Consider the following 27,937-nt stretch of genomic DNA (forward strand, 5'->3'; position numbering starts at 1 on the left):
CATAGTAACTCAATTATTACATTATTTTTCTTTCTGTTTATCACTAACTATCTCTATGGGGTTTTCTTCTATCCAAACCCTTTCCTTGGAAAACTTAAATGCTAGTTTTGCAAGTTTATGAGTTTTGTCATTAACTTCTCCATATACAAACCTAACTTTTCAGTCCACTATGTTAGTTAATAACAGTCTAATGTCTTCAACTGTGTTGTTATAATTTGCCCAAACTTATTCCTCACTGTTTGTAGCATTCACAATCACTTGAGAATCGCCTTCCAAAATCACATTCGACAACTCCAATCCTGCACATAGATAACCAGCTATTCTTAAGGTAAAAGTCTTTACAATGACAGGTTTTTGTACATGGTTCACAGTTGAACTCAACCAAGCCATAATTTCCCCACTAGAATCACGAATCACAACACCCAACCCCACCCTTTTAAGCTCCATATCTACTGCTGCATCCCAATTATCTTTTATGCTCAAACTATATGGTTTCTCTCATCTGGTCCCCCTTCTGTCTGAACCCCTTCCCCTTATATCTCCAATTGTAGTTCATTAGTTGTAGTAAATTCTTGAAGCCCCTCATTAGCAGATTTCAGCACAGACTTAGGATCAGCAAATTTACTATCAAACATCCATGCATTTCTTCTAAACCATATTTTTCTCAACACACAAGCAACTAACTCCATTTCCTCCATACTCAGCTGTTCATTAAGTTACATCCATAAATCCATGAAGCTAATCTCATTACTACACCATTTTTAGATAGGATTTTCTAGTTCAACCCATACATCCGAGGTTGCAGGACAACTCCAGAGAGCATGCATAGTTGATTCTGACTCTATTTCACAAATTGGACATAGACTGGACTTTATGATTTGTTTCCTGGCCAAATTATCTCTAGTAGGCAGCAGATTTTGACATACCTTCCACAAGAAGTGCTTGACTGTACTTTGGATATTAAGCCCCCAAATAAGTCTCCATTCTTTATCATCACAGGCTCCCTTTAATGCTTCATCAACCTTTCTTCTCTTCCTTTTGTGCTCAAGGTGATAAGCATTCTTAATAGAAAATTTTCCATCATTCTAGTGCCCCCATACCATTTTATCTCTTGCAACCTATCTACTAATTTGAATGCTGCTGATCAATTCCACTTCCTCTTCTGTAACAATTTCATTGAGCATGTTTCTCTTCCATGTGCCATCTTCACTATTTATAAGTTGATCCACCTTGGCACTTGGTAGAATATTAATGGGTGATTGCACTTGAGGGTAGGCTTGTTATGGTAACCACTTGTCTCTCCATATCTGCACCCTTGTCTCATCTCCCACCCTCCAGACAATCCCTTCTTTCACCAAATCAAATGCAGAACATAAACTCTTCCATATATAAGAGGGACCATGACCAAGTTTTGCACCCAGCAACCCCCCATGCCTATAATACTTATCTTTCATAATCCTAGCCACCAATGAGGATGGATTATTTACCATTCTCCAGCATTGCTTAGCAAGCATAGCTGTGTTGAAACATTCTCGGTCCCTAAATCCCAATCCACCACTCCACTTGTCTTCACTGATTTTATACCAGTTCTCCACTGGATCCTTATTATCCTCTTATTTATGACCCCACCATAAACGGGCCATGAGGGATGTTATTTCATTGCACAATCTCTTAGGCAGGCTGAAGACACTCATTGCAAAGATAGGGATTGCCTGAACAACTGCTTTAAGGAGCACTTCTTTCCCTACTTAAGATAAAAATGTATTTTTCCAGCTACTGATCTTAGACCATACCCTCTCCTTCAGGTTTCTAAATGTATTGTATCTTGATTTGCCCACCAAGGTTGGTAAACCAAGGTACCTTTCATAGCTACCATACCCAAACACCCCTGCCATATTTTTTATTTACAACCTGATCTGCATATCTGTAGTGGAGCTGAAAAATATGGTGGTTTTTTGTAAATTCAAACATTGGCACGAGGCCTCTTCATACAGCTTTAGAAGCCCTTATATTTGCTACCACTCAGCCATCTTAACCCTACAAAAAATGAGACAATCATCAGCAAAAAGGAGATGACTGATCCTTGTAACCCCCTCTTGAAATAGCAACCCCTCTTATTATCCATCTTCTCTCAGTAGCATTAATCAAAGCGGATAGCCCCTCTGCACAAAGGATAAACAGGTAAGAGGAGATGGGATCCCCTTGCCTTAACCCGCTTGTTGGTTTTATAATACAACTGGCTTTACCATTTACAAGCACTGAATATGTAACCGTAGTCACACACTTCAAGACCAAAGAAACCCATTTTTTCCCAAAACCCATCCCCCTCATCACAGCCTCCAAATATCTTCACTCTATTCTATCATACGCCTTAGACATATCCAAGTGTCATACTCCCTACCTTTTCCTTCTGTCTAGTTTTCATAGTGTGGAGTACCTCATATGCAACCATCACATTGTCTGTGATGAGTCTCCCAGAGATAAAAGTACTTTGGTTATGAGAAACAATAGATGGAAGAATTTTCTTCAATCTATTAGCTACAACCTTAGAAACCAATTTGTAAACACATTGCATAAACTTATGGGTCTAAAATCACTAGTAGTAGTAGGATTAGTCACCTTGGGAATGAAAGCAATAAGTGTACTATTAACACTACTTTCCAGTTCTCCATCATCATTTAGGAAGTTGAGAATGGCATTAGATACCTCCTCCCCAACTACACTCCAATATGCTTTGTAGAAGCACGCACCATACCCATCAGGTCCAGGGGATTACAATGGGGCCATCTGCTTTAAAGCCTCTTCCACCTCAGCTTTAGTAAAACTCTTCTGAAGATCGGCATTCATCTGGCTGGTAACTCTCGGGTCCATTCTCTAATGCACACATCAATAGCCTCCCTTGTAAGATTAGAAGAGCTAAACAAGTTACTAAAATACTTATGACAAACACCCTCCATTCCTTATTGGTCTATCACCTTTTTACCCAAAGAATCTGTAATTTCATTGATCTGGTTCTTCCTTTTCCTCTGATTGGCACAAGAGTGAAAGAACTTGGTGTTCTTATCTCCCAACTGATACCAGTTCCTCTTTGCTCTCTGTCTCCATTTCAAGTCCATTTGCTCTAGCATCATCCCCACCTCATCTTGCAGCTGCCTAATCACTTCCACATTATGAGGCAACTCATTATCCTGATATTGTTTTAATAATTCAGTTTCTTCTGCAGCATTGCCTCTGCATCCTTTTTCTTTATGATAACTCCATCTACATAAATCACCCTTACACACATTTAGCTTTGACTGCACCTTCATGAGAGAGTCTGTTACACCATCAATTATGTCCAAAGCCTGTTCCACCATTGGTCTTCCATCCTCATCCAAGATCCATTTTGCCTCAAACCTGAAAATTCTTTTGTTTTTTCTTTTATTCAGCATCTTGGAACTTAAGTCTAAACACAAAGTCTTATGGTCAGACTGGCTTGCATCCAAAACCTCAACAATCCCATCTTGAAAAATCTTAGACCACAAAGGATTACTAACAACCCTATCAAGCCTCTATTTCGTGAATGTGCTATTAGAGTGCTTGTTGTTCCAAGTAAACAGAATCCCCTTCCATCTCGCATCAAACAAACTGTTCCCAGCCAAGGTCTGCCTAAAGTCTTTCCTCTGTGATTCAAGTCTATGCTTCCCTCCCCATTTCTCATATTGGAAGGCAATTTCATTAAAATCTCTCATTATGCACCATGACATCTGAGTATATGAGTTTAACAATGACAACAACTTCCATGAATCCCTTCTTTTACAAGTTTCGGGATGGCCATAAAAGTCAGTGAACAGTCATGATAAATTTCTTTCCACACACTAAACTATTGCATTAATGTGAAAATGAGAGTAGTTAGCTATTTCCACCTTAATCTCATTGCTCCACAATAAGGCCAAACCACCCTTCCTCCCCCTTACTTCAACAATAAAACATCCCCTCATCCCATCTTCTTCTTAATACCTTCAAACTTGCTAGTTGCAAGTTTTGTTTAAAATAAGAATATCATTTCAAGTCTCCTTTCCTTCACCATTTGGTAAAGGCTTTGAACTGTCCAAGGGTTCCTAAGCCCTCGATAGTTCCAGCTTAAGATTTTCATAATGCTTAGCGGGGTTAGTAAACAACCTTCACCATTATTTTTTCATCTTCCACCAACTCCTCCTTGACATTCTGACTGCTCTTCTTCGTCAAAGCTTCCTCATAACTGCCCTTTGTCTCATCCACCAACATTCTCTTCCAATCGTTTGATGAAGCACCTTGGTTCTTATTGCCTGTGTTGCGTGCCTTTCTCTTCCACCTCCCCCTCCCGACCTTTCCCCATTCTTAACTAGTTGCAGATCTACACATGATAGTTGCTGACCCAAACCTGCATCCTTATCTACCTTGGGTCCACCTTTTACAGCTTCAGAGTTGTCAACATAGTCCCTATTAGCCTTATGTGTTGTCTGCTCAGTCACAGAGATTGACCCACCCTCCCCCTTCTTTCCACCACACTGACTCCTTTTATCAAATACTTGATCCTCCAATACAACTACCATATTATGCATCACCCTTATAACCTCCACGTCATTCCGAGCTCTCATTGGATCCTCATCTGCTTTAGTTTTTCTCATCTAGTTCATTAAAGTCATATAATTTAAAACCCATTCCACTCCCCACCCCTCTCTACTTTGACCCCCTTCACTGCCTTCCCTCTACTCCCTCCCTTGGTACTGCCTGTTCTCCATTCCAGTCCTCCGAAAGCTAGGCTGAGCACACAACCAACTTCCATATTGCAATTTGTCCCCCACATCATATCCACCACCTATATGTCTAATTCTCCCGCATGTGAAGCATAATTTTGGTAGCTTCTCGTATGTCAAAGGCACCCATATTCTGTTTCCTGCCAAGTTGGCAGTTATTTCCCTCTCAATGACCTTCCTTATATCCATTTCGATCCTCACCCTCAGATAACATTCCCAGCCAATCCCATCGTCACCAACATCCACCTTTTTAACGTTACCAATCGATGCACCAATTTGTCCGCTTACCTCATGGGTCATACATGCCAATGGTAGGTTATTCAGTCGTACCCAAAAGCACTCAAAATCAAAGTTCATACTCTGTGGAAGGGTCAAACCATCAAAAGGTACCTATCACCCTCCAGATCTTTGTCAAAGTTGATCTAATGACTTCTTTATTCATCCTTCGATCAGATATCAGTTTGCCCACTAGAAACCTATCACCCTCTGCTGTAGAACTGTGCATATCTTCGAGAATTCTGACTCTGTCCAACCTCCGCTCCGATTCTGACTTATCCATCCTCACATTTAAGCATAACTATCACTCTCACTTCAACATTAGCTCCTCGGATAGTTTTTTGAAAACAAGTAAATAAATAATGGATCTCTAAAAACTCCATAGACTTGCTTTTCAAATCACTCTCCATTAATGTAGAACAGAAACTATCACTAGGGATCAATAGGCCTTTATTAAACTTGTAATGTAAGGCTAGGGTGAGGGCTATAAAGAAAATGTATGATTCAAACGAAGCAAGAGAACTTAAGTTTGAACATCAACAGAAAAATAGAGCATTTTCACTTCTAACATATCTTCCCAATCATTGTAAATCTATCAACATACCTCTCTTTATTGCACTTTCAAGTATCTCTCTCTTTACCCCTTTATTTGGCAGGTCAAACATTTTCTTTTCTTTTCTTTTCATTTTAGTATTATGGAAATATTTCATACATTTTCGACTACTTTTGTAGATAACTCTCGTCTGCCTTTTCTTGTTGGCTACATAGTACACGAATTGACTTTTCACATCCCTAAACTTATGACTTTGATGATATTGCTATAATTAACTTTACTTGTAGACCTTTTTCTTCTCTTGCATTTCATGCTCTTGTGAGTCTGTGACTATGTGCAAACTTAATTTTCTTAAAAGGTAAGGAAATAAGTGTTTAAGCTCAAATATGGTAGGAAATATGAGGTTTACAAGAAAGAAAAATATAAAACCAAAATATAATTCAATAAAACTCAAATGGATGGCTAGAGATAACGATAATAAACAGATAAGCTTGAAAGGCTCAATCGGTCCAAAGAATGCCTTAATCATTTTCCTATTAATATTCTGTCTAGGATTTTATCTCGAGTATAACCAAACAACTTTTAGAGTAAGTTGAGACCATACAAATTCACAAAATTCACATAAAATTTCTCTATGTATGTAAAACGATTAATGATCATGATAAACATTCATTGAACATAGAAGATATCAAATTAAGCAAGATCAAGTAAAGAATTAACAATTAGACATAAGCAATGAGAATTTTTCTTGAAAATTATAATCAATTTCAATCATATTCTTATTATAGGCTTTTTATTCATCAAACAATACTATTTTTATCATTATTATTATTATTCTTTTAAATAAATAAAATAATATTTTTCCCCCAAACTTAAATATCACATTGTCCTCGATGGAAAAAATGAAGAAAAACTAAAATAAAGAATGAGAGAAGGTAAGAGATGCTCCCCTTGAAGGTGCAGACTCCTTAGATATCTCCTTGCCTCTTCATTCCTACAAGATGAAAGCAAAAGAATAATATTAAGCAAAAAAAAAAAAAAAAAAAAAACTTGGTTGCCTCCCAAAATCGCTTTATTTAAAGTCTGGAGTTAGACATTATCATCTCATCATTTGTTATTAGTGAGATAGATGAAACTCTTTTCCGAGTTAAAGTCTCCATCCACATAGGATTTTAATCTCTGTCCATTTACTTTAAATGTGCTATTTGTCTCGTGATGGACTTCAATTGCCCCATAGGGAAAGACACGGGTCACCACAAATAGTGCTTACCATCGAGAGCGCAACTTTCTTGGGAAGAGTCGAAGTGTTTAGTTAAACAATATAACTTTCTGCCCGACTTTGAATTCCTTTCTCAGAATATGCTTATTGTGCCATCTTTTAGTTTTATCTTTGTAAATCCGAGCATTCTCATAAGCATCATTGCGAAACTCATCCATCTTGTTGATTTGCAGTATTATCTTCTTGTCAGCCGCTTGTAAATCAAAGTTCAGTATTCTCGTCGCCCAATAGGCTCTATGTTCTAGCTCCACGGGTAGATAGCAGGTTTTTCTATAAACGAGCCAAGAAGGCGACATCTCGATTTGTGTTTTGAATGATGTCCGATAGGCCTATAGCGCCTCATCTAACCTTCTCGCTCAATCTGTCTAAGAGACACTCACGGTCTTGTCCAATATGAGCTTCAACTCCCGATTAGACACATCGATGTGGCCGCTCATTTGAGGATGGTATGGTGTCGCCACGTGATAAGTAACTCCATACTTAGTCAGTAGTGCTTCAAATTGGCGATTGCAAAAATACTTCCCGCTATCACTGATAATGGCCCTCGGAGTGCCGAACCTGGAAAAGATGTTATTTTGCAGGAAATTCACTACGACCCTCGCATCATTGGTTGGCAAGGCGACCGCTTCCACCCATTTGAAGACATAATCTATAGCCACCAAAATAAATTTATTAGAATATTAGGATGAAAAATGATCCATGAAATATATACCCCAAATATCAAATAATTCAATCACTAAAATATTGTTTAAAGGCATCTCATGTTTTCTCGAGATGTTGCTAACTCTTTGATAATGATCACATAAATTAACAAAATTTAAAAAATCTTTAAAAATAGTTGACCAATGAGTGGCAATGTTTGAGTATGCTCGGGCACACATCTCCTAATTATCTGGTCCGCGTAATATCAGTATAGAAAAAGTTTATCCCAAAAATAATATTTCAAGTCGGAGAAGAATTTCTTCTTGTATTGATATGTCATCTTGGCCGGTAGAATTATGGATACCAAATAATTTACTATGTCAGCATACCGTGAAACAACTTGTATAGACATTAATTGCTCGTCCAGGAAGGTCTCATTAATTTGGAATTTCTCCTCGTCCGCCACCTCTTTAAGCTCAAGACGAGATAAGTGGTCGGCCACTACATTCTCAGTACCTTTGTTATCTTTCATTTCCAAATCGAACTCTTGTAATAGCAAAATCCATTTTTTACAGTTTTGATTTGACATCCCTCTTCGACAACAAGTATTTAAGAGCTGAGTGATTGGTGTAGACGACCACCTTTGAACCTATCAAATAAGAGTGAAATTTGTCAAATGCAAATACAACTGCTAACAATTCTTTTTCAGTAGTAACATAATTAAGTTGAGCTTCTGTTAAGGTCCAACTTGCATAATAAATAACATGAAAATTTTTATCTTTTCTCTGCCCCAAAGCAGCCCCTTTAGCTTAATCACTAGCATCACATATTAATTCAAAATGTAAATTTCAATCCGGTGATACAATGATAGATGCTGAAATTAATTTCTTTTTTAATATTTTAAAAACATGCAAACATTCATCAGAAAACTCAAACCGAGTATCTTTAATCAATAGATTGCAAAGAGGTTTAGTAATTTGAAAAAAATCATTGATAAATTGACAACAGAATCCGGCGTGACCCAATAAACTTCTCACGTCCTTCACATTGGTTCGTGGTGGGAGTTTTTCAATAACTTCTATCTTTGTTTGGTTGACCTCAATTCCGTTGAAGGAAATGCGGTGGCCAAATACTATTCCCTCCTTGACCATGAAGTGGCATTTTTTTCAATTTAAAACAAGATTTATCTCTTTACATCTCTGCAAAACCAAAGATAAATTAGATAAACAATTATCAAAAGAGTGACCAAAAATCGAGAAGTCATTTATAAAGACTTCTATAAGAATTTTCACTATATCCGAAAAGATGGACATTATGCATCTTTGGAAAGTGGTTGACGCATTGCAAAGACCAAAAGGCATACGCCTATATGCAAACGTGCCATAAGGACAGGTAAAAGTGGTATTCTCTTGATTCTCGGGTGTAATGACTATTTGATTGTAGCCGAAATATCCATATAGAAAACAATAGTAAGCGTAGCCCGCAAGTCTTTCTAGCATTTGATCAATAAAAGGTAAGGGGAAATGGTCTTTTCAAGTTGTATCATTCAATTTTCGATAGTCTATACATACTCGTCATCCTGTGACCGTCCTCGTCGGTATGAGTTCATTGTTGTCATTTTCTATCACAGTTATCCCTCATTACTTTGGGACAACTTGCACTGGACTTACCCATGCACTATCTGATATTGGATAAATGATCTTGGCATCTAAAAGCTTCAATACCTCTTTATGCACCACTTCTGGGGTTGGACGATCGGTTTAAGATTATCCTCCACTAAAATCTTGTGCATGCAAATTGAATGACTAATTCTTTTGATGTTCGAGATGGTCCAACCTAAGGCCATTTTGTGTTCCCGCAAGACTCTCAACAACTTCTCTTCATCTACATCACTCACGAACTGTTTATAATAACTGGAAAAATAGAGTCTTGGCCTAAGAAAGCGTACCTTAAATTTGAGGGAAGCGATTTGAGTTCAAGCTTGAGTGGTTCCTTACTTGGAGATGTCGGCCGAGATGAGTTTAACTCTTCCACTTTTGGTTTTATTGAAGGAGAAAGGGATGGTGAAGATTCCAAATATCTCTCACACTCCATAACCTCTTCATCTTCGAATTCAATAGATGTAGAATGAGTAAGACATACCTCAAGTGGTAGCTTTAAAAATTCAGCTCCATAAGTCTCGTCGGCCATGACTACGTCTCAGTCGCTTATTTGAAAACAATAATGTACCTCGGAAGGAAATTCTATAGATTTAAATAAGTCAAAAGTGGCATGCTCCTCGCTAACCCTCAAAATGAGTTTCCTTTGTTGGACATCAATTAAGGTTTTCTCGTCGCAAGGAAAGGTCGGCCCAGTATCAAAGGAATCTCATCGTCCTCCTCCATATCGAGTACAATGAAGTCGGCCGAGAAGATGAACTTATCAACTTTTACCAGTACGTCCTCAATGAGTCATCTTAGGTATTTAATAGATATGTTCGCCAACTATAGAGAGATGGTGGTCAGCTTTGCTTATCCAAGACCTAGTTTCCTAAAAGTAGAGAGAGACATTAGATTAATACTTGCCCCTAAGTTGCATAAAGTTTTATCAAAATAGGAATTTCCTATAGTGCAAAGGATCGTGAAACTCCCCGGATCTTTTAACTTAGACGACAACTTCTTTTGTAAAATTGTACTGCTCTCCTCGGTCAGCATTATAGTCTCATGCTCCTCCAACTTCCGTTTGTTTGATAATATATCTGTAAAAAAATTTGCATATTTAGGCATATGCTCTAAAGCTTCAGTGAGAGGAATATTAATATGTAGTTGCTTAAATATACTCAGAAATTTAGAGAATTGATTATTAATCTTTTTTTTTTTAATCTTTGTGGAAATGAATTGGTGGATTATAAATTGAAGGAGAATAAGTTTAAGATATAAACTTTCTGGATTTCTTGGGTTTTGCCACCCCTTTATTCTCTTTAGTCATTTCAGCTTGCTGGTTGGTCACATATCGGTCTGCTTCTTTCACCTTGTACTCGGTTTCCTTCTTCTCAGATTCTACATTTTCGACAGCTTTTGCATCTCGCTCGGTATTTACTGTCTGTGGCTAGTCATATTTCCGCATACTTCTCAATGTTATGGCTTTGATATGTTCTTTCGGATTGGTCACAGTGTTGCTCGGTAAAGTCCCTGTTGTCCTCTCGGTAAGCATGTTTGAGAGCCGACCAATTTGTGCCTTAAGATTGTGTATTGAAGCCGAGTTGTTTTGGATCATTATATCAATCTTTTGCATGTACTGCATAAACATATCCTCAAGTGTCAGTTTCTTCTCTTGTTGTGGAAATTGTTGAGGTGGTTTAACCGGCCCTTGATTATTGCTCCATGAAAAGTTAGAGTGATTTCTCCATCTGGGATTGAACTTGTTTGAATAAGATTTATTTTGATGTTGGAAATTGGACACATAATGAGCTTATTCATAACTAGGTTGAGCAAAAGGATTCCGCAATTGCCAATCTATACTTGAATGATTTCCTACGCATTGATCACAAACAACATTAGTTTGAATAGCATTAACGTTCATCTTACCTAGTTGTTGTGATAGATTTGCCATCTGCGCCGCCAATGTGGTAATAGCATAGTCTCTTAACGCCTTGTGCTCTTGGTCGGCCATATTAAATTTAGATGCGGTGACCTCTTTTTTTTTTTTTTTTATTGATCCGACGTAAGATTCTTTCAATCTTGGGACTGAAAAGTGTATGCTCTAATGATTTAGATCGGAGCATGCACTTCTGATTCCTAAAAACAAAAACCAAACAGAGATCTAATTTAAACCAAATATTTTTTTTTTCTTAAACTAAAATAAAATTCTAACTAGTAAAAATCTAACTAGTATCAATATCAATAACAAATAGTATCGTAACAAGTAGTAAAATATTTTAAAAAAAAATGGATGTCGAACCCACATGAAATAATTATGCTAGTTAGTATTGAAATTTACTAAATTAATTAATATTTGGAAAATCAAAATTTGAAGAATAGATTATCTAAATTAAACTAAAGAAAATAGCATTAAAATTAAGATTTTAAAAATTATAAGAATAAATCTAGAGCGTTTGATTTCACCTAGCAAATTCCACACAATTTATTCTTTTTGGTTATAGAATTCCAGTTACCCCAAGTTGATGATAAAAATTCATTAACTATTCAATATTTTCTCTCAAACAATACTAAAAATATCTCCAACTAATAATTTCATATCTCTATATGAATTTAACTAATTGGAGACTCATTAAGTTATTTGATTTTTCTTAAAAATCACATTAATCGCGGTAAAATATCTCTATTTTCACTTAACTAATAGTGCTTAATCCTAGAGTTTTAATCATAAATCACCTCTCGGTCTCATTTCGATTCAATAAATCGAACAATAATTAGTTAGAAAATTGCAAGCATTAAGAATAATGAATAAATACTCAATCATGAAAATATTGAAAATACGATAACTTAGAATATAAATTGTGTACTCAATGCTAGACTATATTAAAACTCTAGAAAATAAAATTAGATCATAATGAAATTGAAAAGAAAAACAATAAAACTAATGTTCTTCGTTGGAATTGGTTGATGAAGCATGCAACTTTTACCTCTGCCTTCCAGATCCGCCTCTTTGAAAGAAACTTAAATGATAAACTCTGGACTATTGAAATCTAAAACTCAGACTCTCCTCCCTCTATTCAGCTCACAAGACAGTATTAAATAGATATCAAAACTCAAATCTGGAAACAAGATAAATGCGAGTACAATCTAACCTAAAGATCTAGAAAATAGTTTCTAAAGACAAAAGTTAACATAAAATAAATTATCCTAGTAATAACGAAATTATCTAAAATAGAAGATTCAGTAATAAGCGGCTTGATTTACAGAATTCAGGAGGATTTGATGGTCAGCAAATTGATTGCGAAACTCGGAAGGGTCCCATCGAGTAGATGTCGTGTGCGTTGAATATAACTAGTTTCCTCGCCTAATGACCAAGATGTAAGGTTCTTGACTGAGATAAAAGACTCCTCTCGCCAACCTACCGAGTAGTAAAGTTGCTCGCTTTTACTAGTTGTTGCTCGCAATGCCGTTTAAGTTGGTCATTTAGACTGGTTAACCAATCTAACCACCTGGAACCTTGTCGCCAAGTCTTCTTGCCTAAATCTTTTCGGCTTTCTTTAGATCTCGTTGGTCTGGATCCGTAGTCTTTTCTTTTGTACCAAAATGCTCTCATTTCGCACTAAATCTTCTCATTCATTCAAATCCAAGAAAATAAAGAAAAATGTATAGAAATAAAATAAAATCAATGGAATTTAAGGAAAACTGATACTTTTCATAAATAAAATAGTAATAAAAATCACATTCATCAGTGGTACAAAAGTACCAAAGAGCGTTTGAGCTGATAAAAGTCGAGGATGGGGGCATGATGTATGCTTTGTTGGAGCCAGCAGTATAGGAGCTCGGTGCGCTAGACGCACATATTTGGACTAGTGTGAGGTACTTTGTTCAATTTTTGAAATTTTTTTATGACAAACTATGTGAATATCTGAATCCAAATATAAGGCTGCGAACTTGTACTTCAACCAGTTCTCGAGGCTTCACTTCTACTTGAACAATAGTTGTACTGACTCTAAGGGATTGTTATCTGTTATGGCCACAAGGATAAAGACCAAATATGATAAATATTAGGAGAATATTGAGAAGATAAATAGATTGCTATTTGTGGCCGTGATCCTTGATCCCCAGTTGGCCGTTATAGAATTTTGGGTAAATTCCGTTCTCGGGATAGTGAAGGCTGCACAGTTTATTAGAGTGCTAAAAAGTGATATTGATGACTTATATAATCACTACAACAATAGTAGTCAACTTTCATCCGCAGCTGTAGCTCCTCACACTCGAGGCCGACGGGGTCGACATCTTCCTTAAATGATTATGACCCATTTGGAAAGTGTACATATCAGCTTATTATGCAGCGATATCATCAACTCATTGCAACGAGGAATATTATGCAGTATATGTCTGAGGCTGAATGATATTTTATGGAAGCTGTCGAAGCACTTAATGGTGTATTTCAGTTATTAACTTGGTGGAAGGTTAATTCCGTCAAGTATCCATTCATTTTCCATATAGCCCGAGATGTACTAGTCATTCCTATCACTACGGTTGCTTCGGAGTCGGCGTTCAGCACTGGAGGTTGCGTGTTGGATGCTTATTGGAGTTCATTGTCACCATCAACCGTGGAGACCCTAGTTTGCACACAGAATTGGATAAGTGAAACACCCATTGGACTAGATACCGTTTGCGTTGATGCCGAGGGCTATAAGCTTGAATCGGGTAATTTTATATGCTTTTAAATGATTATTAAATTATTTTTAATGTTTCATTTATTTAATTTCTACTTTTTATGATTTTATAGACTTAATTGTGAACCCTAACATAATTGCCGATGACTGAGAGTCTAAGATAGACGTCCCTTGAGAGTTGGGATGGAGTTGAGAGACTATGGACTATGGAGAACTCCCTTTATTAGTGAGAATCAAATTCTACTTCTACCTTATTCAATTTTTTATTATCAATTTTTTTCCTTGTATTGATTGCGACTTTGTATCTTCATTTCAGGTATGACCATTGAGTGAAATCCTTACTGCACAAGTGCACATGTTGTTAACTGTTTACAATGTTTACTGTTTAGTGTTTATGTAGTTATTTCTAAGTCAGTGTTAAGTGTTGTAATAAATGTGACTGTTATAACTTATAGTTACATGTTTTTTAGTTTTTGAACTATTGTATTTAAGTTTTTTTATTATTTTTTTAGTATTTTTTTTACAGGTTCATAATTGGGCTTTGGTAAGCCTAGAAGTCGAAAAAGGGCCTTGAGTTAGCCCAATAAACGATCGGAGACGGAGCGACAATTTTCCTCTTGAGGTTGGAAATGACTACTCCGACTCCGTTAGAGTCGGAGCTCAGTCCTACTCTGCCGACACCTTCTCTATTTGTTCCTTCCCAATTTCAATTTCAGCATTCTCTTCAGAGGTTAACTTCAGCTGATCCCATCTCTCCTCTAAGTCCTCCATCTCTACAAAGGCTTCCAAACATACAACTACCTATTCCTCTCTCACTCAATAAGTAGGCGAGACTGTTTCTCCACCTAAGCTTCTCTCAGAAGAGCTCAAAGGAGACTCACATCAGGATACCTAGGAGTTTTGAAAGGACTTGATTAGGTCGAGGATTTTTCTGAAATTGTTTTTGATAATTTTTGTGACATTTTGTAAATGTGAAAAAAAAAAAAAAAGATTTAGGAGCAAAAACATCATTGAACAGCGGAGCTAGAGTAGCCCAATCGAATTGGGCTTTTGGTCCTAGACGAAACTTGCACTGATGAAAGAACTGATGGACGGGGAGCGGCCCAAATCAGCCGTCGCCGAAATTTGACTTTGGACCGAAATTTCACGTATGGACCATCTCAGATTCTCAGCTTCTATCCCCGGTTCTCACTTTACACGCGCTCGTATACTATTCGCATCTATACTCGCTACTTACACGCGAGGGAATCTCTGCTCCTCATTCTCTTCTAAGTTCTAAATCCCCCGTCCCTCTTTCTCTCTCTCTGGTTGCTCCAATGGCTTCCTTACTGACTAGAGATTAGTACGTGTACATGGCGAAGCTCGCGGAGCAAGCCGAGCGCTACGAAGAAATGGTCCAGTACATGGAGAACCTGGTGACAGGCTCCAACCAGGTCTCCGAGCTCACCGTGGAGGAGCGCAACCTCCTCTCCGTCGCCTACAAGAACGTTATCGGCTCGCTCCGTGCCGCTTGGCGCATCGTGTCCTCGATCGAGCAGAAGGAGGAGGGCCGCAAGAACGAGGATCGCGTCGTGCTCGTCAAGGACTATCGCTCCAAGGTCGAGTCGGAACTCTCAGAGGTCTGCGCCGGGATTCTGAGGCTGATTGACTCGCATCTGGTTCCGTTGGCTTCGACCAGCGAGTCCAAGGTGTTTTACCTGAAGATGAAGGGGGACTACCACCGCTATTTGGCTGAGTTCAAGATCGGAGACGAGAGGAAAGCGGCGGCTGAGGATACTATGCTGGCTTACAAAACAGCTCATGTATTTCTTTATTTATTTTATTGAGATTTTTTTACTGTGTCGTATAGATTATAGTACTGCGTAATTAAAAGAATTTATTATTTAGCAAACGGAATTTGGGTGTGGTTCTTAGTTTTTCCTGAACAATTTTCGAAATCGGTATGCATTTTTGTAAATGACTAGGAAAATCCGGTTTTGTTCTGGAAATGCCCGGGTAGGTGTGCATTGAGATTTGAGTATGTGCTTTGCTATTTTTTTACGTCTGGGTCTGTGAAGTGCATATAGGTGCCCTTTTTCGTTCCAAGTAGCCATATGTGATATGGTTGTTTTGGATTTGTTTCTCCGTTTGTAAATTTTATCTTGAACTTCCCGATATTAATTTTCTATATATGCCAAAGAAATCTTGAATACTGATGATTGTGTAATTTTCATCTACATAAGAAAAAAGGATTTTTTTTTGCTGAAGAAGACATAAGATAACTTCTTCTGTTGTTAGAAATCTGAAAGGCACTGTTGCGCAAGTGTCCATGGCAGTATCTACTGGAAGTGCAAGTGTTAATCCATGTTCCAATAAATAATAAGAAGGTTTTCAAACTTAGTATTATAAGATAGTCAACTGACCTCCTACTTCAATTACTTAAACGAATTTACTTTGTCATTCAGTTAATATTCACATAGCTCAAAACCCGTGTGTATCTCCAACGATAAGCCAGAAGTTTCAGGCTTTCACTCCTACAACGTTGTTGAGTTTTCTTCAATCTATCTCTCTCTCTCTCCATGTCTCTCTGGTCAGTTGTTCTGTAGGGTGTTTCCTTTGCTAGTTTTTGCGCACAAGGGAATTTTACGTGACTTTTGGGGAAAAAAATCTTTGTGCTCTGTTTTTCAATTGAAAGAGTTCCATTGAGGGCTGCTCTCATTTATGTGCTTATATAGTTTTTTTTTTTTTTTTTGAAGGATCTAGCAATTACCGATCTTGCTCCGACACACCCTATAAGGCTCGGGCTGGCGCTTAACTTCTTAGTTTTTTACTACGAGATCCTGAATTCATCAGAGAAAGCTTGTAACATGGCAAAGCAGGTTTTTATCCTTTCTTATGTACTGCATGTATGGTGGAGAAGAACAAAAAATTATACACATTAATTTTGAATTAGTAGAAGAAGCAAATTATGTGCTTTACCTGGATTGGAAATACATATAAGAATTTTGTGGATATGATCATGAATACGTATGCTCTGTTTCACTATCCTGACCATGCCTTTCAGCCTGCATCCTTATCTATTGGTAGCTATCTTTTGTTTCTGATATAATTTAATGGATTCTTATATGTGGGTAATTGCCTATTGGACCTTCATTTGCACATTTTAGTAATTACCTAATGGTGTTATGTGCATCAATTGCAGAGCTATATGGAGGTAGCTGTCCCTAATATAATGAAGCATGGTGAAAATAGTTAAAATTGATATGACAATTTTAAATTTGGATCTTTTCTGTATGGTCCAATGGATTCTGGACCATCTTTTCTATATAAATTTGGATCCATATCTGGTTGAGTCCTAACATTTGGATCTATATTTGGTTCAGTCCTACTCGTAACAATACGGATCAGCAGCATGTGCATAGTATTTCAATTCCAAAGTGCGATCTGGTAGAATTCGGGAAGATGTGATACCTATCCAAAAAAACTATCAAACAGGATTTGCGAAGATGTGATCATCAAGGCCACTGAAGGATCTTTATCTTTTGGCAGTTCTTTTGCTTTGAGTCCAAATAGGATAGGGATTAATTCTAATTGAGCCTATGAGTAACTTCAAGCACATGAGATGATCCATAAGCAGGATACATTTAACCAAATCAAATTGGAAATTTGGGATATCATCTTGGAATTACTCCATTAAATGGTGTAGGGAAACATTCGTTGAGTTGCAGCCCTAATGCAAATGTACTTTTATTGGAACAATGCATTGTTAACATTTTGAACGTACCCTCCTGCTGTGGGATGCATAGGTGGACTGTTGGTAAGAAATTGGAATGAGGGTTATGTTGTTAATGAAGGGATGTGCCTCATATCAACAAAGGTTTGGAGATTTAACATCTTGTGGAAGATCACATGATATCACTGATTCACTGGCGTATTTTCTGAGGTATTTCCTGTGATAAGAAATTCGTTTAACATATTGTTTTGGTAAAATGTGGATGAAAACTGTTTCATTCAGGTTGGATAGTGAACAACTTATGAAAAATCACATTATATCCTTCGTAGACCGGCCCCTTTGGTGGTGTAGTTCAACGTACAAAAATGAAGGGTTGATTTCAGGGGAAATTAGAAACTATTCTTCTCTTGAGGTTTCTCTGCATTTATTTGACATGGATGATCAATAGTGGTGCTGGGAAAACATATAATGGTAAATGCATTGATTCTCTGTTTTCAGATTTTGGCTGCGTTCACCATATATAAGTTTTTGAACTTGCCTAGCTTTTATCTTATAAAACTCTCCTTGGAAGGGTAGCTGAGGTCAATACTGAGTCCCTCAGTTGCTATGGAAACAGCGACCAAGTGAAGGTGCAAACTCTTTTCTTAACGAATTGAGTGAGAGGCTTGTGGAATGTCATAAAGTTATAAAATTCATCAATGCTTCCCACTCCCCCCTGGCCACCCAACAAAAGGGGAAAATGATCACCAAAAAGAACAAAAAAAAAAAAAAAAAGCTGCATGATAAATAATACACGGAAGATGATGTTGGTCTATGGTAGATATGGATGCACCCCCATATTTTGGAATTTTTTTCCTATTATTAGGTTGAAAGTTCTCCTAGAGGCATAGTTAATGCCGTTTTGACTAACATTTAATATTACTTATTTGGATTTTTGGACCTCTTCTTTATCCACAGGCCTTTGAGGAAGCTATTGCTGAGCTGGACACATTGGGTGAGGAATCCTACAAGGATAGCACTCTCATCATGCAATTGCTGAGGGACAACCTTACTCTTTGGACTTCAGACATGCAGGTGAGTGCAACTAGAAGTTAGAGGAGCCTTTGGTCATCCTGAGGCAACATACTCATTAAGCAATTATTTTTATAGCAATAGAAGCACAAATCAGACCTGCAAAGAGATACAGAATAAAAAGTTATGGACCATCGCCAGAATATGGCTTCTCTTCAAAATTTAGAAAAGAATCCTGATAATGTTGTGAAATAATACTTATAAAAAAATATTATGCTCTGACATAATATTTAAATTCAATGAAAAAGAAGACTTTCAGAGCCTTTTTTTTATCGAAACTACTCCTGGGAAATTTCAATGAACATTGCCTTGAATGTGCATATGCATGAAGTAAACATGCTGGAGAAAAGTAAAAAAAAAAAAAAAAAACACAAACAATCAATAGGAACGATTATTGGAGCAATTCTGAAACTGATCGGCTGAATTGAAATAGAAGTTATGCAGACATGGCAATCCGAGAAGTAAAGAGTAAATGCACCAAAGCTAGAATCCTTTTTTTTTGTTCTCCCATCAGTATGGCCTTTGCTTCTATACAGCTTCAGGCTTTAGCTGTCAGACATGTGCCCCTTCTTAATTGGTTCCTCTCTTCATTTACTGCCCCTGTACTTTACCACTTCTTTCATGATGTGTGTTCTGCCTTTTCACTATCTTCTTTACCTTGTGGCCTCAATTTCGTCTCAGTCTATCTAATACTTAGTTGTTCATATCCTCCTCATCTATTGGCTGTGACATCTTCAGCCAAGATGTGTGGATTTCCTTGCTTCTAAATCCAAAGCTTTTAATTGGTCTGGCTGTTGAGTCTCTCTTGTCCTCGATTCTTGAGTCAAATTTGGATGGTTATTACATCTGCCCCAATATAGAGTGTAAACAGATGCAAACCAGCATTATACGTTATCAAAATATTCTAGCTTGTAAAGATTGGGATTTTTGAAGCCAAATTCTGATTTATTTTTCTAAACTAATATGCAGGAGCAGATGGATGAGGCATAACCGATGAAATATTGTGCTCCTCGGGGGAGGTGGGCTTGAATGTCATAAATTATCTGTAATCTGTGTAATGCTGATGAACTTTGTCTTCTTATGTACACCATGTTCCTAGGATGATTTGTTTTATTTTTATTTTTTGTGATTTTGTGGCTTAAACCACACTCCTGATAGTTTTCTTACACTTGCTCTACTTTTATTTTCTTATTGATTCCAAATGTCTCTAGGAGTATCAACTTGAGGTGTGTAAATGTCTTCATCAAAGTTAACTTCTAATACCCAGTTTGATTCCCATTGCCTGTACTAAATTTCTTTAGGAGAGTAGTCTTAAAGTAAGTTCTTTGGCCTGGAAGCTAGTACAACCCTTCTGAGATCAAATGGGGATACTTTGTTCCCCTGTAAAGCTTGTGCATCTTACTGGAAAAACAACTTAAGATGGACCGGGTTTTGGCTGTTGATTTGGTGTAGCTGAAAGGATATATCACTATCAATTGGTTAAAGTTAATTACTAGGACCCAAGACCCCCCCGCCAAGTATTGCAATTCAGGTATTATCGTCTATTCTGTCGGTTGAACTGCAGTCTGAGGTACCTGACAAAAGTTTGGAAGTCATAAGAATGTAAGTGGCCTAATTCTAGGTTCATTCTTTTGAAGCTGCTTCTGGAACTTGCTCTATTTCTTATTTTGAAGAAAGCTATAAATGATGAGGGCTGCTAGAGGCACACTGATGTGGTGCACTACTAGTGTGCCACGTCTCTTTTTTTTGTTTTCCTCTCCCCGTGCCTCTTCCTCCCCTTCCCTCACGGGCGATGTCTCCCCCCTGGCCACAACGCAGTGCACAAAGCGTGCACGGCAAGCTCACGGCACATCCATGAGCTCCCATGTCCCTGCCAGTGGTGCCGCTTGGACCACCGGCGGCTTCTACCCACCCTGAGGTGGTCCCCGACCACCATGGCGGGCACGGGGAGGGGGAGAAAGAGAGGGAAAGGGGGAGGAGGGGAGGGGAGAGGCCACGGGAGAGGGGAGAAAGGTAAAAAAAAAAGGGGGGGGGGGGGAGACGTGGCATCAGTGTGTGGGATCCCTTTGTGGAATTCCTTTGTGTCTATAGTGTTTTCCATAAATGATAGAGGCACAGCTTACTTCTGGTAGCTTTGGCTAGCAATGTTCTTGCATGCACCTATTTTCTGGGGAAATTATCTGGCACCTGTTTTGTGGAAATTTGAATTATAGGTTTAGAATTTGGTAATTATGGTTATGTGATAGGGGCCGAGTTTTGCAGTGACAATTGACAAACAAGTCTTATTAGAGTGATACAGAAGGTTTGTGTTCTAAAATCATTCTTCTTCGGTATTCTTTTGTCATCCTCCAAATTGCTTGAAATGATTGCTTTGCACTTGGGGTGCAACTTGGAGTTGCTGTCAGGCCGCTTGGCCTTCTGGCGGGTGGTGTTTGTGATTTTCTCATTCAGAAATACTTTTCATCATCTTTTTAATCATCTCCTGATACAACATCAAAAAATCATTGGATAATTATTTGTTACTTTTTACTTATCCGTAAATTATTTGATGTGAAAAAATAATTCATAGTATAATTCTTTCGCATATTTGACTAATCACATAATTAAATTTCTGCCTCGATTTTATTGACCTCGCCGTTACAATGGTTTCAGTAAGAAAACTTGCCTTTCAAGGCAGGGAGGGGTCTTTGAATACATATATATAAGTTCTACTGAAATTCACACCCATCTCATTGATGTCACATAAATAGATTTCTTCACGAAGTGTTACAAAAGACTCTTTTAACTGCTGCATTCATTTTTGCAGCAACTCCCAGCACATTCTAAACAGCCTATGTTTCAAGAAGGTGAAGAAATTTTCTATTAAACAGGCTTGGGAAAATTAGCTTAATCACTGTTGATTAAAACCAAGTAACAGTTCATGATCTTTAGCTGAATCTCCAACAGAATCATTATTAATATCCCCTCATCTGATATCCAAATAGTCATTGAAGCTCCCTAAACCTATTTCTGATGAGCATGAGGAAATATTATGCTTGCAAATTGGTGTGAAAGATATGTAGTCCACACCATTGATATTTTAGGATTTAACTTATAAAAGAATTAAAATTTTAATTCTAAATCTTGCCACATTATAAGTGTCGTTGGCGTGTCATGCACACCTCTCTAATAAGTGCTCAATAATTAGAGAAATGTTTGGGGTCTCGATTTTGGGTCTTGAGCATTTCTACCGAGATCTTTTTTTCTTTTAGTGATTAAATATTTTTTTAATGATGTTGTGAATTGGTTTTTAAAACAATGTTTAAAGATATAAAAAAATGTATGAAAAAAAAACATTTAACCTTATCGAGACCCGTCCTTGTGCTACACCCTCATTAGGTGTTGGGTGTAGCATGACTCATTAGAATAAAAAAGTGTGTTTCGGACCACCATGGCCATGCAGGTCCAAGAGGGGAGACTTTAACCTTTGCCAATTGGTATGCATCTCAACTACAAAAGTGTGCAAAAGTAAGGCTGCGATTAGAATTTATAATACACGTGATTTGGGAGGTGTAGTAAAAAGCATTATCATACTTTGTTGTACCAGAATTTTTGGGAGGGCAAACCCCATTAAAGAGATGCTGTTGGAAAGGTTAAGCACTCAGCAGTATCCCTCAAATGAGAAAGACAGAGCATCTCTAGCTAGGAGAGGAAAAGGGGTTAAAGTCTTACTAAAGAGACTAAAAGGTTTAAGCCATGTGTCTTTTAGATCTCAACACTATGATTTCTTAATTTCATTCATGCAGGATGAAGCATCCCTTGTGGGTATTAGTTTTTTGATTACCCAATTCACCTCAATGTACTTTTAGTTTTTCTCAGTTCTCTTCATCTTACCCTCTGTTGTAGCGGCTGCATTATAATTTATAAGAGTTGAGAAGCTGTGATTAGCCCTTCTTCATGCTGATTTGTGTATATAAGCACTATTGAATGAAGATCACCGCTTCTCTTGTTATTTCTAAGATTTCTTTTCAGCCTCAAAGTGAATGATGATTTGTCATATAAATTCAGAACTCATTTGGTTACGCAGTTCAGATGAGATGAGATATTTTGTTGAAAATAAAATAAAATATTATTAAAATATAATTTTTATTTTAGCATTTAAAAATTTTGAATTGTTTATTATATTTTATGTGAAAATTTGAAATAATATTAATGATAAGATGAGATAAAATGATTTTGTGAATCCAAACCGAGCTAGTCATCAAAGTCAATAGTAGTGCTTAATTTGACTGAAGGCCACCCATTAAATTAAAGTATTAATATTTATGGTCAAATAAATATGTAACCACCGTCTTTCATTGTACTTGTACTTTCAAAAGTTTGGTTAATGTTATAGTTAGCATTTGGAAAATACTTCGATGACTCTCAAATGTGTCCATTAAATGTCTATCATATTGTGTATTTTATTTTTTTATTTTTTATTTCTTAATGATTAAGGAAGTGACCACTAATGTTTAAGAAAGTGACTACTAATAAATTTGTATATATATATTTTTATTTTTTTAAAAATGTTTAAAGATGTATAAAAATATTTGAAAGAAAAATGATAAAAAAAAAAAAAAAAGGAGTGCAATTGCACTAGGGGGAATATTTGGTGGACATATTTGGGAGTCATCCTTATGTGGACATATTTGCCCCTCTTATAATCAATAAAAAAAAAAAATATCATAATTTCTCTTACATGACTTATTTTCTTTCTTCAAACCCCTTAAAAAAAATTGCTCCAAAATAAGCAATAGACGTAATAGAAGTAGTTCGTTACTTGATTTGCTAGAGCTGTTTCTATTGAGTCCCTCCCGCTATGAGCCTCCTCTAAAGATCTCGATCGTTTGGGAAGGTCTTGTTCCTCCATCAACTTGACTCGACGATCAAAGACTTAACCAAATAAAAAGATAGAGAATGGTGTTAATTAAGAGTCTCAAGAAAGAGATGAAAATTAAGAAAGTCAAGCTCCATATGTAGGGTGAAAAAAAAATTGGTGAACGAACCGGTTCGACATAGGTTTCATTTAAAAAAAAAAAAAATCAGTCGAAATTAGTCTGGTTTCGATTTTCTTTTTTCTAACACTAGACCAGACCAATTCATATAAATATATATTTTAATCTTTTATATTATATAAAATATTTTTTATATGATTTTTTATATTATATATAATTTTTATATCTAATATATAATTATATATAAAATAATCTTGTATTATATGCTAAACTATTAATTAAAACAACATTAAATTTTAAAATCATTTATAAATAAATATATATTATCACTACAGTCTATAATATTAGTAGTTATACTAATACAATATTACTATATATTAAATATATTGTAATATATAACTATATTATATATTATAATATAACACTATAGTCTATAATACAATATATATATATATATATATATATATATATATATATTGGAAAATGATAGGGATCCTGTTGGGGATCCCGCTCATGCTCCCGCTCACATTTTTTTTAATTTTTTTTAGTTTTTTTTAATAGTGATTATGAAAATGTTGTTTAATAATATTGTGAATTTTTTTAAAAATATTTAAAAGTATTAAAAAAATGATGTGAGAAAAAAAGTTTTAAATATTTGTTTTTTTTTTCACATCATTTTTTAACATTTTTAAATATTTTTAAAAAAGAAAAAAATTTATAATATTATTAAGCAACATTTTCTTAATCAGTAAATAAAAAAAAACTAAAAAGTTAAAAAAAATGAGAGCGGAAGCATGAGCAGATCCACCAGCGGGATCCCTAGAATTACCCATATATATATGTATTATAATATACTATAATATATTATCACTATATTATTATATATTATAAGCATATTATATATATTAATATACAGAAAAATTAGACCTATTTAAGAATGTAACAGGAACGATATCGATTATTTAAATTTTAAAATCAATATATACCCATTCAATTCTAAAATATATTAACCTCGGACCACATAAATCCAGGTTGGCAAAAGAGAAGCTTGTATCTACTCAAGCGATTAATGAGAATCTAAGATTGCAGTCCTCAACAACAACGTATTCTCAATCATTCCATAACTTTCCATAATCAAACAACCCCGATCTCAATAAACATATAATCACAGGCATATCGGCCTCTTTGACTTCAGTAATTGTTGCCATTCCTGCAATTCAACGCGTTCTTTGTATATCTTTTTTCTTTCTTTACTTCCAAATAAAAATAAAAATAAAAGAGAAAAAAATCTACTACAAAGTACCTTCTAATAAGGAAATTTCTGATTACGAAATTTACCTTTTTTATTATTATTATTTTAAATGGTTTGGCCGATGAATTTACAGCCTTCTCCACGCCAGTGCCTCGTACTCGTTTACCCTAAAAGCAAATATTCATTTACTAGCCCCACGTTCAGGCCATTTCCCTCACTCGGTCAGAGTCCTTGTACGTACACTGTGTATTTCTTAAATAAACTATTTCACCTTCCTTTGGTTCACCAAAGGCCATTTCTCTCTTGTACTTGTACGTTCAGTCATTCACTGGGTGTCTCTTGATACGTTTCTCCTACTGGTTTTATTTGTAATTTTCTTTTTAAATAATGCTCATACCTGCAAGCCATTATCTTTGACAATCCCTTGTTCAGACCTCTCATCTGATTTGATTTTCTCTGGTTTTCAGAAGCTTTTGAGGCCCTTTCAATGGCCGAAAGTTTTGACTGTGCCACCCCAAATCTTCTGTGTTCAGAGAACTGTAATGCTTGTTTTGATGGCTTTGATTGCAAAACCAATAATGGGGTTGGGATTTCCCCCTCTTGGAACAAGCAAAGCAATCACACACACAATCAAGACCCGATTTTTGATATAATTAGATCCGAATCGTTGATGGGTTTTCCACTGGAAAGCGAAGAGAGAGTCAGAGAAATGGTAGAGATGGAGAGAGAGTATTTGCCCTCGGATGATTACCTCAAGAGATTGCGCAGTAGGGACTTGGACTTGAGTGCTAGGATAGAGGCTCTTCATTGGATTTGGAAGGTTGGTCTTGTTCGTTTCTATCCTCTCTGCTTGTATGATCCATCCTTGATTATCGTAGCTATTAATAGCTCTAATTCTCTTGTCCTCTCCCCCCCGCCCCCCGGCGGGGGTATACACCATAGTTGAGTTTTTGCAACTGGATTTTGGTTCTCAACAAAACCAATTTTTGATGATGGGTTAAATATTCTAATGTGTTTCGTCTTTTCATGGAGTTTCCTTTGATTTATGGCAATGGTTTTCTGTGATTTCTCTGTTTCGTAATTTTCTAAATTTTTGATGGATCAGGGGTGGTAATGTTCATTCCTTGATAAGTTTTTTTGGCAACTCGATCAGATAATTTTGCTGGATTTGAGTTTTCTTTCAATCTTTACCATGATTCCCCAACACTGCCCACCCCCCCCCCCCCCCCCCCCCCCCCCCCCCCCCCCCCCCCCCCCCCCCCCCCCCAGTGTACTCTTTTTAATGAATGTGTGCTATGTTTCCATCTTTTCTGATTAATATTTTGAGGATGAAAGGTATCCTCTTTCTTGTTATCGGAAGGGTCACTTATATTGGTGACAGAGTATGGTGCATTGTGATCTGCAGGCTCGTGCATGTTTCAGTTTTGGACCATTAAGTGCTTGTCTATCCATTAACTATCTGGATCGCTTCCTATCAATTTATGAATTACCAGTAAGTTTCAGACATTGAAAACAAGTATGCGTCTTTCTTGGTTTATTCGTATTATTGTCTTTACTCATTGATCGTCTCTATCATCGACATTTTTTTTTTGTCAATTTTCTTGGGCGTGTAGAGAGGAAAAAGTTGGGCTGTGCAGTTGTTAGCTGTGGCTTGTTTGTCATTAGCATCCAAAATGGAGGAGACTAAAGTGCCTCAGTTGGTAGATTTACAGGTATGAAATTAATGCTCTGTAATTCAAAATTTTGGTTTGCAGTTTCATATAATCTGATGGGTTTGCGGGCAGGTGGGAGAACCCCAGTTTGTGTTTGAAGCTAAAACTGTACAAAGAATGGAGCTTCTGGTGCTGAGCACATTGGGGTGGAGAATGCAAGCTTTTACCCCTCTCTCTTTCATTGACTACTTTCTCAGAAAGATTAACGGTGTTCAGCATCCATCAACATTGTCCATCTCTAGATCAGTACAACTGATACTGAGCATAATCAAAGGTCTGTCCCAAACCGTGTTTGTGTGTTTTTTTTCCCCCCTCAGCAAACTGTGTTTGTGTTGTACTCGGATGTTCTTGGGGATTAATGGGGTTAACGCACAGATAGCTGGGTTTTGAATGCCAGGTATTGACTTCTTGGAATTCAGGCCTTCTGAAATTGCTGCAGCTGTGGCTATTTCTGTTTCAAGGCAAATGAGAGCAGTGGACATTGATAGGGCCATGACCTGTTTCATATATGTTGAAAAGGTAAAATTGGTGGTGCCCACGGATATAGACTCAGGACAGGACAGGACAAAGTTGCTTTTGCTGTTAAAAAGGAAATGCTTTTTTAAATCTCCCCACCCCATTTGATTATCTAATATGAAAATTGATTTTTCTTTCTGTGGGATGTGCAGGGAAGATTGTTGAAATGTCTAGATCTGATCAAAGATCTGTCATTATCATTGATTAATGGGTCTGCTAATGTGGCTAGTGCCTTAGCCCCACCTTTACCCCAAAGCCCCATTGGGGTTTTAGATGCTACATGCTTGAGCTATACAAGTGATGAATTAACAGTAGGATCATGTGCAAATTCTTTACATAATAGTCCAGATATAAGAGGAAGAAACCAGACAAGACCATCTGATGTGGACATCTAGTCATGTAATGTGAATTTTTCTACTCCACACCCAACTCCAATCAGTTTGGTTGAATGAGATTGGATTCAGAGAGACAGAGAGAGAGAGAGAGAGTTTTGAGCAAATAAATTAAGATGGAAAGCAATTCAGGCAAGAAGGTGGCATACTTGCAGCAGCATGAGAAAGGAAGTCACTAGCTGTCTATAATCAGAAATTATGACGCAGCCATACCAAATTGAGATGATGGTGGTTGTCAAGGTGTATGTTGTTGGTGCTTTACAAAATCTAGTTTTTTTTTTTTTTTTTTGTTGTAGCGTCCATTTCAATTTTCAAATGAGAGAAAAGGAAGTGAGAGGAAGTATACAGAGGGAACAACATAATAATCTCTCTTTTAGATTTTGTTTTCTTCTTTTAACAAATGAGATTTGGAATAGAAAAAATCATCATATTTTTTTTATAATCCTCATGAAAATTAGG

General features: G+C 36.7%; 2 protein-coding genes and 2 long non-coding RNA genes across 7 annotated transcripts; 3 read left to right on the forward strand and 1 right to left on the reverse strand.

Moving 5' to 3' along the window:
- Positions 1–30: 30 nt before the first annotated feature.
- On the reverse strand, positions 31–25,346 carry LOC121246584. Its single transcript, XR_005937144.1, has 3 exons — positions 25,216–25,346; positions 10,475–10,485; positions 31–43 (listed from the first exon to the last, which is right to left on the reverse strand). It is a non-coding gene; the product is annotated as an uncharacterized LOC121246584 (long non-coding RNA).
- On the forward strand, positions 15,026–19,896 carry LOC121246582 (14-3-3-like protein GF14 kappa). Of its 2 annotated transcripts, none has more exons than XM_041144762.1 (4): positions 15,026–15,649; positions 16,583–16,705; positions 18,517–18,633; positions 19,600–19,896. In XM_041144762.1, the coding sequence occupies exons 1-4, from the start codon at positions 15,200–15,202 to the stop codon at positions 19,618–19,620; spliced, it is 711 nt and encodes a 236-aa protein (XP_041000696.1). In that variant the 5' UTR covers positions 15,026–15,199; the 3' UTR covers positions 19,621–19,896. The 2 variants fall into 2 exon arrangements, with proteins under 2 accessions (XP_041000696.1, XP_041000697.1); XM_041144763.1 differs by having other exon boundaries at positions 15,046–15,649; positions 19,606–19,896.
- LOC121246583 lies at positions 17,139–18,015 on the forward strand. The gene is made up of 2 exons (XR_005937143.1): positions 17,139–17,769; positions 17,842–18,015. It is a non-coding gene; the product is annotated as an uncharacterized LOC121246583 (long non-coding RNA).
- On the forward strand, positions 25,043–27,918 carry LOC121246581 (cyclin-D4-2-like). Of its 3 annotated transcripts, none has more exons than XM_041144760.1 (7): positions 25,043–25,091; positions 25,326–25,678; positions 26,264–26,350; positions 26,472–26,570; positions 26,643–26,844; positions 26,968–27,089; positions 27,239–27,918. In XM_041144760.1, the coding sequence occupies exons 2-7, from the start codon at positions 25,346–25,348 to the stop codon at positions 27,479–27,481; spliced, it is 1,086 nt and encodes a 361-aa protein (XP_041000694.1). In that variant the 5' UTR covers positions 25,043–25,091; positions 25,326–25,345; the 3' UTR covers positions 27,482–27,918. The 3 variants fall into 3 exon arrangements, with proteins under 3 accessions (XP_041000694.1, XP_041000693.1, XP_041000695.1); XM_041144759.1 differs by having other exon boundaries at positions 25,071–25,169; XM_041144761.1 differs by having other exon boundaries at positions 25,080–25,104.
- Positions 27,919–27,937: the final 19 nt, after the last annotated feature.

This window comes from Juglans microcarpa x Juglans regia, chromosome 1S (assembly GCF_004785595.1).
Source record: "Juglans microcarpa x Juglans regia isolate MS1-56 chromosome 1S, Jm3101_v1.0, whole genome shotgun sequence".
Lineage (NCBI taxonomy): Eukaryota > Viridiplantae > Streptophyta > Magnoliopsida > Fagales > Juglandaceae > Juglans > Juglans microcarpa x Juglans regia.

Coding starts and splice junctions, on each gene's coding strand:
- LOC121246582 (XM_041144762.1), top strand. CDS start 15,200: ATGGCGAAGCTCGCGGAGCAAGCCGAGCGCTACGAAGAAATGGTCCAG. Junction 15,650..16,582: donor TGGCTTACAAAACAGCTCAT/GTATTTCTTTAT, acceptor TTTTTTTTGAAG/GATCTAGCAATTACCGATCT. Junction 16,706..18,516: donor CTTGTAACATGGCAAAGCAG/GTTTTTATCCTT, acceptor CTTTATCCACAG/GCCTTTGAGGAAGCTATTGC.
- LOC121246581 (XM_041144760.1), top strand. CDS start 25,346: ATGGCCGAAAGTTTTGACTGTGCCACCCCAAATCTTCTGTGTTCAGAG. Junction 25,679..26,263: donor CTCTTCATTGGATTTGGAAG/GTTGGTCTTGTT, acceptor TGTGATCTGCAG/GCTCGTGCATGTTTCAGTTT. Junction 26,351..26,471: donor TATCAATTTATGAATTACCA/GTAAGTTTCAGA, acceptor TTGGGCGTGTAG/AGAGGAAAAAGTTGGGCTGT.